Source organism: Arachis ipaensis, chromosome B03, assembly GCF_000816755.2.
Source record: "Arachis ipaensis cultivar K30076 chromosome B03, Araip1.1, whole genome shotgun sequence".
Taxonomy (NCBI): domain Eukaryota; kingdom Viridiplantae; phylum Streptophyta; class Magnoliopsida; order Fabales; family Fabaceae; genus Arachis; species Arachis ipaensis.
The window spans coordinates 125,803,966-125,817,316 of record NC_029787.2 but is presented as its reverse complement, the minus strand read 5'-3'; the positions used below and the strand labels follow the sequence as shown (position 1 = coordinate 125,817,316).

Sequence of the window (13,351 nt, the reverse complement as noted above, 5' to 3'; positions counted from 1 at the left end):
ATCAAGTAGGAAAAAGAAAAGTTTTTTTTTAATAAATAATTTAAATATTTTATTTACGAATATAGGTAATTTGTAGTATATTTGTTAATTTTTCCAAGTCAAAAGTTACGAGGCAGTGTATGTGAGAGACTGTTTGGAAGCTTTTCCTCTAGTCCAAAACCGTTTTACTAACATTCAAAGTGCTTATCATGATTTGGTTTCTAAAATTTATGATATTTTGACTTGGAATTTGAGAGCTCATGTCAAGGTAACTCAGAGATCAGCCAACCATATTGCGGATGCTATGACAAAGTTTGCAGCAGTGAATAATATCCCCAAACTGAGTTGTTGGAGCCTTGAGATCAGTTTCATATCTTAGTTATAACTTATAAACTTAGCTGCTGGTACTTAGGGAGCCTTCCTCTCCCTTTTGTTTCCTTTGTTTTCTTTGTTTTCTTTTCTTTCTTGTCTAGTTACAAAAAAAAATTTATTTGCTAATTTTTATTTTTTTTATATATATCGTCTTACACTATAAACGAGATATATGTATTTTTTCAAATTTCATATATCTCGTTTACAAACGAGATAATGTCAAATAAAATCGTGTCTTATCTTATTTATAATGTAAATTAGGTATAAGCAATTTTAATTCATTTTCACTATAAACGAAAAATGTAAAAAAATAGAAATTGATAAATATGCTACAAATTACTTATATCCTTAAATAACATATTTAAATTATTTATTTAAAAGAAATCCAAAAGAAAATATTTTTAATATCTTGATTCATGAAGTGAAGTCAATGAAGGAAAATAATAGTCAGAGAATTGGCTTTCACATTGAAATCAAATTAAGAGAATCTTCTTTTCAGATATTCCTAAATCAAAATGTATATATTTGTGTGAAAACACAAGGGTGACTTATACTCAATTATATGTGAATGAAGTGATAAGAAAACTTAGCTGTCATTCCTTCTCCAAAGGTTGCTTTTTGCATTCTATATCTCCATACCCATTTTATTAAATGAGGATTGGTTGTTGACTCACTATAGTGTTGTTATCAATTTGAGGCTTGAATTTTAGTAGGTAAAGTTTGATCTTTTTTTTTTTTTCCCTTTCTTGCTTTTAGAATTCTCTGTTATATTTACTGTAGTTGCTCTTTTCAGATGATGATGGAGGAGCCTAGAATGGTGTTTATGTGTCTGCTGATTCTTGCAACCTTTCAACAAGTAGTAGTGTCAGATGAGCATCAACCACTCTCTAAAGTTGCCATTCATAATATAATATCTGAGCTTGATCAAAATGCTTATGTCAAAGCCAACCCTAATGTCCTTGGCTTGAAGGTATAATACCCTTTGATTCCACAACCTATTCGGAAATTATATTTTTTCAATGCATATCTTATGTTTGCTTAAAGTTCTAGCTGAGTCAGTATCTGCCTTTTTATCTTGCCTGTGATGAAAAACAAGGTTTGGTGCAAGAAATTGATGAAGTCTACTTTTTTTTTTTATAATTTTTATTTTAGGGACAAAATACAGAATGGGTTACACTGCAGTACTATAATCCAAAACCAACAATGGATGACTGGATTGGAGTATTTTCTCCAGCAAATTTCAGGTAGGTTTGTACATCATGGTACCTAGCAACATACATAATCATATGTTACATGATTCAAGAGCTAGTTACATTAACTGGAGTTCTCTTTTCTTACACAATTTCCAGTGCTTCTACCTGCCCTGCAGAAAATCAATTTACCAGTCCTCCATTGTTCTGTTCTTCCGCACCTATCAAGGTTTGCACAGAAACCTTATCCATTTTTTAGCCTAAAGAAGACCTAAAAAGATGTTTAACAATAACTTTTTTTTCTTTCCTTTTTATTTTTTATTTTTTCAGTATCAGTATGCAAATTTCTCCAGTCCCAATTATAAGAAATCAGGAAAAGGTTACTTGAAGCTTCAGTTGATTAATCAAAGATCAGATTTCTCATTTGCTCTTTTCACAGGTGGCTTGACAAATGTATTCTCCTAAACTCTACTACATTTTTTGTTTATTTGTTTTAATAAGATTAGTCAATTTTATCAAACTCGAAAGTTTGCCTAAACTTGTGGAGCCTAAGTAAACTTGAATCATGAAACTCAAATTGTAAACTTGCAAGTGTTTATGAGTTAACTCTAGAGTTGGATATCTTTGAATTAGTTCTTATTTGAAACAAGCTTACATACACCATGTTGAGTTCTACTGCAAATTTTATTGAGAAACAAGCCAAGAATGTAGTTTTCTTCCATGTATTCCATGTTTATATTTCTATAGTTCTTGGTTAATTTGATTTTATTTCATGCGGTTTATATTTGTCACTATACTTTTACTTATTTCAAGCAATTGTATGTATAAACTCTATGACTGAAGATCTTGTTCTGAACTTTATATTTCTTCCTTTCCTTTTGGAACAGCCAAAGCTTGTTACAGTATCAAACAAAGTATCATTCAGCAATCCAAATGCTCCAGTATATCCACGACTAGCACAAGGGAAAACATGGGATGAAGTAAGTTTAAACTCCTTCATATTAAAATCTCAAAAGTCATCTTCTTTTTCCAACTTGTGATACTATTCTTATGGAATATCTTATTGCAACTTGAAATGTCTCTTTTGAATAAATATATCAGTAAATGGGCCAATCTATGTGTGTGACATTCAAAATATCTTAGATTGTTAAAAGCTTACTTATGTTTTGAAGTTTTAACACATTCTTTACACAGATGACAGTAACATGGACTAGTGGATATGGGATTAATGAAGCTGAGGCTTTTGTTGAATGGGGACCAAAAGGAGGGAAATTCATCCAATCTCCTGCCGGGACACTGACTTTTGACCGCAATACCATGTGCGGTATGCAAATCTTTTGGTTGTGATTTTTACCTGTATTTTGACACTTGAGAGTTAGAAAATGGGTATTTTGGTCGACAAAACTGTGTTCATCATCAATAACATGGTTCACTGCAATAAGTATTATAATATTTGCCATTTTAAAAGAATGTTTAGAAATTACTAATGATTGTTAACATAAAATAATTGATAAAATTTAAAACAAAATGATTGTTTTTCATCTATACATATAGGTGCACCTGCAAGGACTGTTGGATGGCGTGACCCTGGGTTCATACACACTGGCTTTCTGAAGGAGTTGTGGCCTAACAAAGTGTATGTCATGTCTTGTATGAGCATAATGAAATTGTTTGAATGAGAATTGATCTTATTGACTTGCAGTGTTTCAGTTGTTGACTAAACAAAACCAAGCTAATTAAATATTTCTTTTATGGGAATAAGTTTTAAGTTACAGGAGAAATAGGATTACATGATGGGATTGGATAGGATGGTATTTCTTTAAAATTGATGCTATATATAATACAACAAAAAGTTCTTTTTCTACTAGGTGGGTTTAGCTGTGTGTATAAATAACTCTACTGTTTTCTGTGAACAGCAAAATGATCAGGAGAAAAAGTAATTATGATTTTGATATTTAATGATAGAATTCTCTTGGTTGGCCTTTGCCTATGTTAGTCTATCAAGTTATCCTCCATAAATATTCTCTTCAGTGTGTCTGTAATATCTTTATTATGATCTTGTCCATTCATCCACTGCAGCAGGTAGCTTATGCTCTACACTTAGTACTTTTGCAATCTACTAAAGCATTATTATTACTATTAGCAAAAATTTAGTATGAATGATCCACACTTGCAGGTACATATACAAGCTTGGGCATAAATTGTTTAATGGTACAATAATTTGGAGTGAACAATATCAGTTTAAGTCCCCGCCTTTTCCTGGCCAAAACTCCGTGCAACGTGTAGTCATATTTGGTGATATGGGCAAGGTAATTTTCTTTAATTCTAGTTTCTAATCATGTTCTGAAAATAAAATATGAAGTTATGAACAAATGTATATTACATATTTGCGTTAAGATTCAGATTGATATTATCTCTTGTACCACTTCTCTCTCCACTATTTCATCCAAAGAAAACTCCAATTATATAGGGATGATTTACACTTCTTTGGCTGATTTTGTTAGACTAGTGAAAGTAAGAATAATTGGCACTGTCAATATAATACAGCAAGAAAAGATATCATCATTCTTGCTTGATATTTGTATTATTATTACATAAACTTCTAATTTGATTACGCCACAAGCAGGCTGAAGCTGATGGCTCCAATGAGTACAACAATTTCCAACCTGGCTCACTCAACACTACTAAGCAAATTATTCAAGACTTAAACGACATAGATATTGTCTTCCACATTGGTGATTTATGCTATGCTAATGGATACCTTTCACAATGGGACCAGTTTACTGCACAGATTGAGCCAATTGCCTCAGCTGTACCTTATATGACAGCAAGGTAAGGTTTGTCATTATTATGAGTTGGTTGCATCCTTTTATCTTTTACACTTCTCATTTATCTTAGTTTCTTCTACTTTGTTCCTTTAGTGGAAACCATGAGCGCGACTGGCCAGGATCTGGATCGTTTTATGGGAGCATGGATTCAGGTGGTGAATGCGGTGTGCTTGCTCAGAGCATGTTTTATGTACCCGCTGAGAATCGTGAAAAATTCTGGTAAATATATCCGAAAAGAAATGATGAATCTTCTTTAGAGATCCTCCTACTTACTAAATGAATGAAGAATTTAATGTCTTTTAAGATTTCAAGACATGAACAGTATCCACAATTTACTTCATTTAGTATTTCAGAGAATGTTTAGGATGATTTCTAGGATGCCAGATCATTACTTTGTCTCAACTTTTTCATATATCATACTCAGGATGATTGTGGTAGGTTGTTGATTCACTCCTAACAGTTTTCTAGATATAGGTGTGTAGCAACTCTAGTTAAAATATCAAATTACCATAGCCATGTATTGCGTCAAATAAAACTTAATTAGCCTTCTCCAAGTCAAGTATCTGAATCAGGATTTTTCATAGGCATCGAAAATTATGCCAGCTCCTTGAACATTGCATTTCTTTGCCAGGTACTCCATAGACTACGGCATGTTCAGATTCTGCATAGCTCACACAGAACTTGATTGGAGAAAAGGGACAGAGCAATATGAGTTCATTGAGAAGTGCCTATCCACTGTTGACAGACAGAAACAGCCATGGCTGATATTTCTTGCACATAGGGTACTTGGTTATTCTTCCGCCGGGTTCTATGCAGCCGAAGGCTCGTTTGAAGAACCAATGGGGAGGGAAGACCTTCAAGTTCTATGGCAAAAGTATAAGGTTGATATAGCCTTCTATGGCCATGTCCATAACTATGAAAGAACATGCCCAATATACCAGGTATTCCATTAATTTCATAGATTTGTTGTGTCACTTTGTTCCATTAGCTCCGATTCGCAAGGATTCACCTTGTCCTTTTAGGCATGTTTGGTAACTTTCTATCTCAAAACAGATACAAAAAGAGAAAAAATTAAGGCGATATATTTTTTTTATTTAACTCTTGCTTCAGAATATCTGCACCAACAAAGAGAAAAACAATTACATAGGCAACTTGAATGGGACAATACATGTAGTAGTTGGAGGAGGAGGAGCATCCCTTGCTGAGTTTGCTCCCATTAACACGAAATGGAGCATCTTCAAAGACCATGACTTCGGATTTGTGAAACTCACAGCATTTGACCATTCAAACCTGTTGTTTGAGTACAAGAAGAGCAGTGATGGCCAAGTTTACGATTCTTTTAAGATATCAAGGGACTATAGAGATATCTTGGCTTGTAATGTTGATGGTTGTTCACCTACAACACTAGCATCTTGATCTAAATATCTAAACCCAAAGAAAGATGTTTATTTGCTTTCTTTCTTTTTTCCACTTCAATAATGTTCAATAAAATTCTCATGTTGATGTTACCCCATCTTCATATGAACTGTAATTATGTAAACAATGTAGAGCATATATATAAGTGGTATATATCTCTAATGTTGCTGTTCTAGTGTCTAACAAAGAGAAATACTAGAGTTATCAGAATTTTTAGCTATTGATCAAATTTATTCAGTCTAGTAATTTAACAACATATTTTAGTCTATATTTTTAAATATTAATAATTAATTGCTGACCAAAAATAATAAATTCTGATGGATATCTAGTATTTCTTGTCGAACAAATTTTCATGTCATGCACATGGCTTTTTCAATCAAGTTTATGAGTTCTTGATATCATTATGGTATAATGAAATATAACATTATGCCACTTTAATATGCATATTTTGATCCTGATGGACACCCACGTTAAGCTTAATCTTATAATCTCAACATTCAAATTATAATTGTTGTAAAATTTCGAAAATAATATTTTTTAAGATAAATTAAAGAAGTTGAAAAATATGAGAGCCGTGATCAAGCCCTATGACTAGGAGCTTTTGTTTCATAATAATTTGAGAATGTTACATCAATATTTTGAAAAATTAAAATTTTTAGAAATAAAAAATATGTTTCCAAAATTTAAGATTTAATTATATTTTTTAATATTAACTGNNNTCTCTTTAAAATAATATATAGATAAAAATAAAACACCGCGTTTTTTAATTTTCCCCAGAGCTTTCAAGTTTCAAGTTCAAAGCTTTGAGTTAAGTGCAGCTCAACTTCTCTCTCTGTCTCTGTTCTCTCTCACACACAGGTAGCTCCTAATTTCTGAAGAAGGAATATGCAGGTACGAACCTTCAATCTCACATCTTCCTAATTTCTTCAAAACCCTAATTTTTCTCTTCAGCTTTCGATGCTTTTGTTCTCTTCTTAGGTTCATGCTCTCAAACAATTGTACAGATTTGTTTTTTCTCCCATTTTTTTCAAGCTCTATGTAATTAAAATAGAATCAAATTCTTGTAAATTTCGTTTTGAAATTAATTGCTGAAGTCTACGTTCGATGGTTCCTTTTTCAATTTTTGGGGGATTTTATGCAGGCAAGTGATAGGTTTAACATCAATTCCCAGCTTGAGCATCTCCAAGCTAAATATGTTGGAACTGGGCATGCCGATTTGAACAGATTGTGAGATTTCTTTGTTCCTTTAGGGGAAAAAAGACTTTTTTTTTTGTATTTTTTATTTATTTATTGTTCGAATGTGCAGTGAGTGGGCGGTGAATATTCAGCGTGATAGCTATGCTTCATATATTGGGCACTACCCTTTGCTTGCATACTTTGCTATTGCTGAAAATGAATCCATTGGAAGAGAACGCTACACCTTTATGCAGGTTATGCTTTGAGATCTTTTTCTTTTTATTTTTTCTATTTCAGTCACCTTATTAATTGCAAGATTCAATTATTATTATTTTGCCATTCCTTTTGATATATAGATTGTAGATTACAGTATGCTTGTGTTCCTGTATCTGCAATTTGGCTTGTTAAATCTATTGTCCTGTTTGATGATCAAGTTCTTATTTCTTGATGTATGCATGAGTGTTGTTTTAGTCAGATATGTCGAGGCCAGACAGGTTTTGAATAGGGCTCATGAGAATTATAGTTGTTACTGCTATATACATTTTGTTCTGATGGATATGAAGAATATCATACTACTTAATTCTTATTTTGGTAAAATATTATCTAGATTCTTCCATGGGAGTATTAGCCCCGCTCCCGACAAGCGACACTTTTCGCACTCTAGGTTCTTCCATTTGTGCTGCACATGGTCGTGGCCATTGTTTAACAATAGGTCTCTAGTTATAACTTCGAAGGATTATATGTTTATGTTGCTTGCTTTATATTTTGTTTTTATTTCATATTGGTTGGAACTTGGAAATTGGTTTCTCAAATTTAAAGTTCATAGGTGTTTATTGTGAAGCTACTAGTTTCTTTTCTCTTTGGTAATCTTCTTGATATGTAGAACTATATCGTAAACTTGATGTTAGAAGAAGTTGAAATGATTGAGTTGTGAAGTGAGAAAGGACATCTAGATGGGGGATGAGATGGAATACATCTAGTTTTCATTTCTTAAAAAGTTAGATCGTAAGAATATATATAAAGTAAGGATCTTGAATCACACTGTATGCCTCCAAAAGACTGTGCCAAGCAATTTGGGAAAGTTGGGCAGTTGGCACTTTGAATTTCAATTGCATATTTAATATTTTAATGTATGTTTAATTAGGCATATTTTATGCTTATTGTTACTATATAGTATGAGAGCTAGGAGTGAGAATTTTTCATGTGTGCTACATATTGTAGATGTAGAAGTTCTTACTCGTTTTATTGATGAATTCACTTTGTGTGCAGAAAATGCTTCTACCCTGTGGTCTCCCTCCGGAAAGAGAAGAAGATTGAGAATTTCCGTCTGGGGTACAAAGGGGAAAGGGCTAATCACAAAGTTTGTAGCCTTTGATAATTCATTGTACTGTTATTCTGATTGAAAACGTATGGTTGTTGTTAGAGACTTAGAGGTTACTGAATCATCTTCCTCTTTCTTGTAGATCCTTAAGATTTAGTTAAATGCAGCTTGGAATATTGGCTCTTGAAAGGTTGAGTTTAGCTTTTTTTTTTTTTTTGTTTGGCTTAAAGGATGGTCTTTATAAATTGTATGAGCTTGTGTATGCGTTTGGCATGAGAAAAGAAAAGGAATACTTATAAGACATAGGAGAATAGTAGAATCTAGAAGGTAAAGTGCAATAGGCACTTTTTTTTTTTAATTTAAATATGAGTAAAGTGAGCTTGAAGATTTCGATTTTAGATTAATTAGTTCTAAAAAAAAGAATTAATTAGGTCATTTACAATAATAAATAGTGGACATATATCTCCTTTTACTAATGGATAGTACGAAACGAAATAGGATTTTTTATGTATTTTGTTATTTATAGTGGTGTGTGTTTTATTGCTGTCATATGAACATAGAAATAAGGTAGTTTTGGATACGAAAGTATTTATTATTTTTTTAGTTTTCATCTAATATTTATCAACTGTTTTTTATTTATCACAAATTTTACAAAAATAGGTGAAGTTTTACTTCAAAAATTGTTATCTATATGACGATCTTTCATAAATTGACACATTACAATAGTTAACGGTACATATAAATATTACCGTTAACTGTTTGTTATCGTGGAGAACTAAATTAGTACTTTTTTCTTTAAGAACTAATTAATCGAAGTTGAAATTTTCAAAGACCTAATTGTCAGTTCATTCTTTAAATAAAAATTCTTTAATTATCAGTTTGGATTAAAAATTATTGTATTTTTGCATATTATCATGGAGTAGCTAGCAAAATAAACGACAAGTATTTTATACATATTTTTTGCATATTTATGCATTAGTTAAAGATAGACAACTCTAATGCTTTTATATTATTATTTCTTATGCTTCTATACAAGTAGATGTTAGTGCACTAAGTTTTTTCGAGTAAAGTTGAAGTTGAAGTTGAGCAAGCCTTAGTTCAAATTTTTAATTTTAATATCATCATTTTTTGGCTTGGTATTATCTTGCATAGACTCAGTTACCTGAAAAGCTTCAGTATGATACTGACAATCTGACATTGACATTGGCATATCTTGACAATGTGTATAAGTTTACACAATTTGAAAAGAAAATTAAATATAACATTATTAATAAAATACATGCAGCAATTCAAGTTTAGAATTTCACTTAAGTTAAAGAAAACGTTACCTACTGTCAAAGCTTACTAGTATTTTTCATTAGGCAGTTAATTTCAAATCATAACCACCAACTCATTCACATTTAAAACCGAAAAAGTCTAGGGGACTAGCAATTTTGTTAAATTTTTGCCAACATGTAACCAGCAAAGAAAAGTGAGTCATTGGATGAAATCTCACAACAATTTCACACCATTAAAACCATGATTGATGGCTATTTGATAGTTACAAATCACAAAAGTTGCTGGCCCCTAGCATTCCTCTTTAAAACCAAGAGTTTTTCTTTAAATTTGAGTTAGTTGTGTAATTAGCATGTTTTTGCTCATAGTTATCATGTTTTGCAAATTATTGAGCTTAAATTTTGACTTAGAATATTTATCATCCCCAATATTATTCAAAAGTTTCTTAATTTGTTAGTATAACAACTAAGTTCCAAAGACATAAATAAGATGAAAATAAAACAACTAATAGATAAGAATAAAGAGTCGTTTAATGATGAGTTGAATAGGATTCTATTAAGATAAGAGTGAAGACTCGTTTGATGATATGAGCTGAATAAAATTCTATTAAACTCAAAATAAAACAATTAGGCTAACAATAGAAGCATATACTATAGGATAATTGATTGTTTGGGTATTTTCTTATGTTAAAAAAAATTTCATTTCCTGAATTTTGAAAACAAAACTATCAAGTTACAGTCTATTATAAATATCAAACAAAGTACAAAATTATACAAATTTCATGAGTAAGATACTGTTTTTTAATTTGGATAAAGATTATCAATACAAAAGAAAAGCAAAATACAGAACATGAGATTAAAAATTTTAAGTTCTCCTAACATAACATAAGACATAAGAGACCTTTCAAAACATTAGCTGAATTCTGCTTTGGTTTCTAGTCTAGTCAAGTGTCTATTTCAATTTGTAACTAAGGCAAATGGATAATATACTTAATAAAGCAAATTACTTATTTTTTTACAATAGCAAAATAAAATTAAAATGGAGCATATATAGATCTTTGATGATATTTTTTTTTATTTATCATAGACAAACAAGTAAACATAAGTATCTCTATTCAATTCAAACAAATGATAAAACACAAAATCGGTTAAATTCTATAACATAAAAAAAAAAGTTAATAATTTTGGCAAAAGTTACATAATACATCTAAAAAAAATAGATTTATGGAGAACTCAGAAATGAATAAGAATTTATTGGAAGAGCCCGAATAATAATAAAAACAGAACAAAACTATCTAAGTATAACAAAAGCATATGTGTACAAAAGGATGAAGTTAATAAAAACAAAAATATACCAAAAAAAGAGAAAGAAAAAACACCGAAAAAATAAAAATGTTTAAAATAGGAGAAATTAGAAAACAAAAAACAGGCTGAAGAGAAAAATAGAATAATTTTATCTTTTTAAATTTTATTTGTTAATTCTTCTTTAATAAAATATATCTATTTAATTCTTTTTAATAATTTTAATATGATTGATCCCTTTTGATAATTAAAATTTCTTAACGGTCCTTCACACAAATTTTCCCAAAGATAAAAAAATCTCTGAGAAAAACAGTGAGTTGAGTCTCAAGACATTTGAGCTTAGGAAAAAGAAACCAGAGATAAAGCTTTGTTCTTTAGAATTTAGACCATGGCTTTCGCTACTGCTACGTGTCTTGCACCTTTCTTCCCTCCTCCTCCTCCTTCTTCTTCTTCTTCTTCTTCGTTCCCGTCTTTGCGTTCGTTATGCTTCTTCACAAGTGGCACCACACCCAGAAGCAACCAACGTTTCTCGTTTCCTTTTGCAAACGAAAAGTTCGCAACTTTACCACGTTCATCCCCTAATAGGCTCACCACCCGCTTTTCTGAGTACAAATTCCCCGACCCTATTCCAGAATTTGCAGATGCTGTGAGCTTTTTTCCCTTCCACTCTTTTGGGCTCGCTCAGTTTATTTTAATGGTAAATTTACTTCTTTTGTACCTGTTTTGGTTTGTGTTTGTTTCAGGAGACAGAGAAGTTCAGAAATCACCTTCTGCAGAAGCTTTCAAAGCCTTCAAAGAAAGACACGTATGGAGAATCGGTTGAAGAAGTTGTGGGAGTATGCACCGAGGTAGATTTTCCTGCTTCATGCCCCCCATTTTACTTTTCTCTAGCTAACTTGGTTCCTCACAAGATTTTTATTGATGGATATTTTGCTCTTTTGTTTGTGTTAAGTGCCGAGTTCTGTTTGTGTATATGGTATATGTTGTAATAGCTTAGTATTAGTATTGTGAAAGATCCCATTTTTGAAGGTTCTCCTATCCTTGACTATGGTGAAGATAGGCAGTGTTTGGCAGCTGGGCAGGACAAAGATCCAGAGACGGAAATTTGTATGTGTCTTGTCTCGGCTACCATAAACAGCCTTAGGGAATAGGAATAAGATTAAGGGTTCTGTTTTGTGTAAATAACTACATATGGGGTGTGAGACTACTACAGATAATCCAATTGTGGATGAGGTATGAGTCGGCCCGGTGTCTCGCAACCCATATGTTCACATGATCTGTTTCATAAGGTTAATGATTAATTGATTATAGCATATCACTCTGATTTTTCAGCATGCCAAACTTGTGACCCTGCTTTGTGGCATTTCTGGTTTCCTTTTTCTTTTTTTCTTCCCTTTTACCCCCCTTCATTCATTGATGAGTGCTGTGACCTCTGCATGTGAAGTAAGGTCTAAGGGAACACGTTGAATTTTGAAGTCAATTTTTTAATGCTTATGTTGGAGTCTTTTTTATGTTTATTTAGTCTGTGGAATTTCTGAATGTTATTTTTCCACTGGTGAGTGATGAGTGATGAGAGGTATATATTCAGGTTGACATGTGTACTGAGGTCGTAAGGAACTAATGAATTTAGAAGTGATTTGTAATGCCTGGTTAGATAAATCAATGTTTAGTAGTTTACTTTGTGGCATTTCTGTTTTTTTCTTTTCTTCACTGATGAGTGATGAGAGGGCTATACTTTTAGGACAATCGAGCCCCTATAAGTTGACTACAGGAGGATATTTTAACTACCAGGAAAAAGGAACAGATGAAGGAGCAGATGAAGTTTTATCCGTTTTTATGTCAAATGTTTCCATTTTCCATGTTATTTGTCCTTGGAATTAGGAAGTGTTGATAATAACTTGAATGCCTTTCATATTTGATTGTCAGTTTGTCACACAACATTGCAAATGCTAACTTGATGCACTCTTTGTGTTCATTGGCATGACATGAATCTGATAAGTGTTTGATTCGTTAAGGTAGTTCATTGTTGTGGATCTTCTTTGTATATCAGTGCTTTTATTCTTGTGCTTGAGTTAATTAGTGATATATGATATAAGTCAATGAGAGCTGTGACTTATGCAATAACACATTGAATGATTGAGTTGAACAGATTTTTAGCACGTTCTTACATTCTGAGTATGGAGGTCCGGGGACTCTCTTGGTCATTCCATTCATTGACATGGCTGATGCCGTAAGCGAAAGGGGGCTGCCGGGAGGACCACAAGCTGCACGTGCCGCTGTAAAATGGGCCCAAAGTAATGTTGACAAAGACTGGAGGGAATGGAATGGCGGTGATAGCAACTAAGAGGGTACCTCTTCATGTATGTTAATCAATTACTTAGTTCTCTAACAACTGAGTTTGAGATGCTTATGTTGTAGGAGCTAAATAAGCAGTTTTGATATTTTATTTTTCTCCCAGACTCAAGATGGACCTCAAAAAAACAAGACACTAGA

At 32.2% G+C, this 13,351-nt stretch overlaps 3 protein-coding genes across 6 annotated transcripts in view; all 3 read left to right on the top strand.

Annotated features, from left to right (window-relative positions):
* LOC107631437 (probable inactive purple acid phosphatase 1) lies at window positions 835-5,989 on the top strand. 3 transcript variants are annotated; one of them, XM_016334881.1, is made up of 13 exons: window positions 835-1,064; window positions 1,145-1,321; window positions 1,504-1,595; window positions 1,701-1,770; window positions 1,872-1,994; window positions 2,429-2,521; window positions 2,736-2,865; window positions 3,096-3,177; window positions 3,718-3,850; window positions 4,168-4,373; window positions 4,463-4,588; window positions 5,001-5,310; window positions 5,480-5,989. In XM_016334881.1, the coding sequence occupies exons 2-13, from the start codon at window positions 1,145-1,147 to the stop codon at window positions 5,783-5,785; spliced, it is 1,848 nt and encodes a 615-aa protein (XP_016190367.1). In that variant the 5' UTR covers window positions 835-1,064; the 3' UTR covers window positions 5,786-5,989. The 3 variants fall into 3 exon arrangements, with proteins under 3 accessions (XP_016190367.1, XP_020975334.1, XP_020975336.1); XM_021119675.1 differs by having other exon boundaries at window positions 877-1,060; XM_021119677.1 differs by having other exon boundaries at window positions 944-961.
* Window positions 6,494-8,506, top strand: LOC107631438 (uncharacterized protein At4g14342). Of its 2 annotated transcripts, XM_016334882.2 has the most exons (4): window positions 6,494-6,676; window positions 6,927-7,012; window positions 7,092-7,215; window positions 8,231-8,503. In XM_016334882.2, the coding sequence occupies exons 1-4, from the start codon at window positions 6,671-6,673 to the stop codon at window positions 8,276-8,278; spliced, it is 264 nt and encodes an 87-aa protein (XP_016190368.1). In that variant the 5' UTR covers window positions 6,494-6,670; the 3' UTR covers window positions 8,279-8,503. The 2 variants fall into 2 exon arrangements, with proteins under 2 accessions (XP_016190368.1, XP_016190369.1); XM_016334883.2 differs by lacking the exon at window positions 6,494-6,676 and having other exon boundaries at window positions 6,921-7,012; window positions 8,231-8,506.
* The window catches only part of LOC107631439 (protein PLASTID REDOX INSENSITIVE 2), a gene marked incomplete in the record, with an annotated part of 2,404 nt that continues 162 nt past the window's right edge, over window positions 11,110-13,351 (top strand). Inside the window, 3 exon segments of the mRNA XM_016334884.2 lie at window positions 11,110-11,504; window positions 11,602-11,706; window positions 13,008-13,338. Of these exon segments, the coding sequence (XP_016190370.1) occupies window positions 11,247-11,504; window positions 11,602-11,706; window positions 13,008-13,202 (558 nt within the window).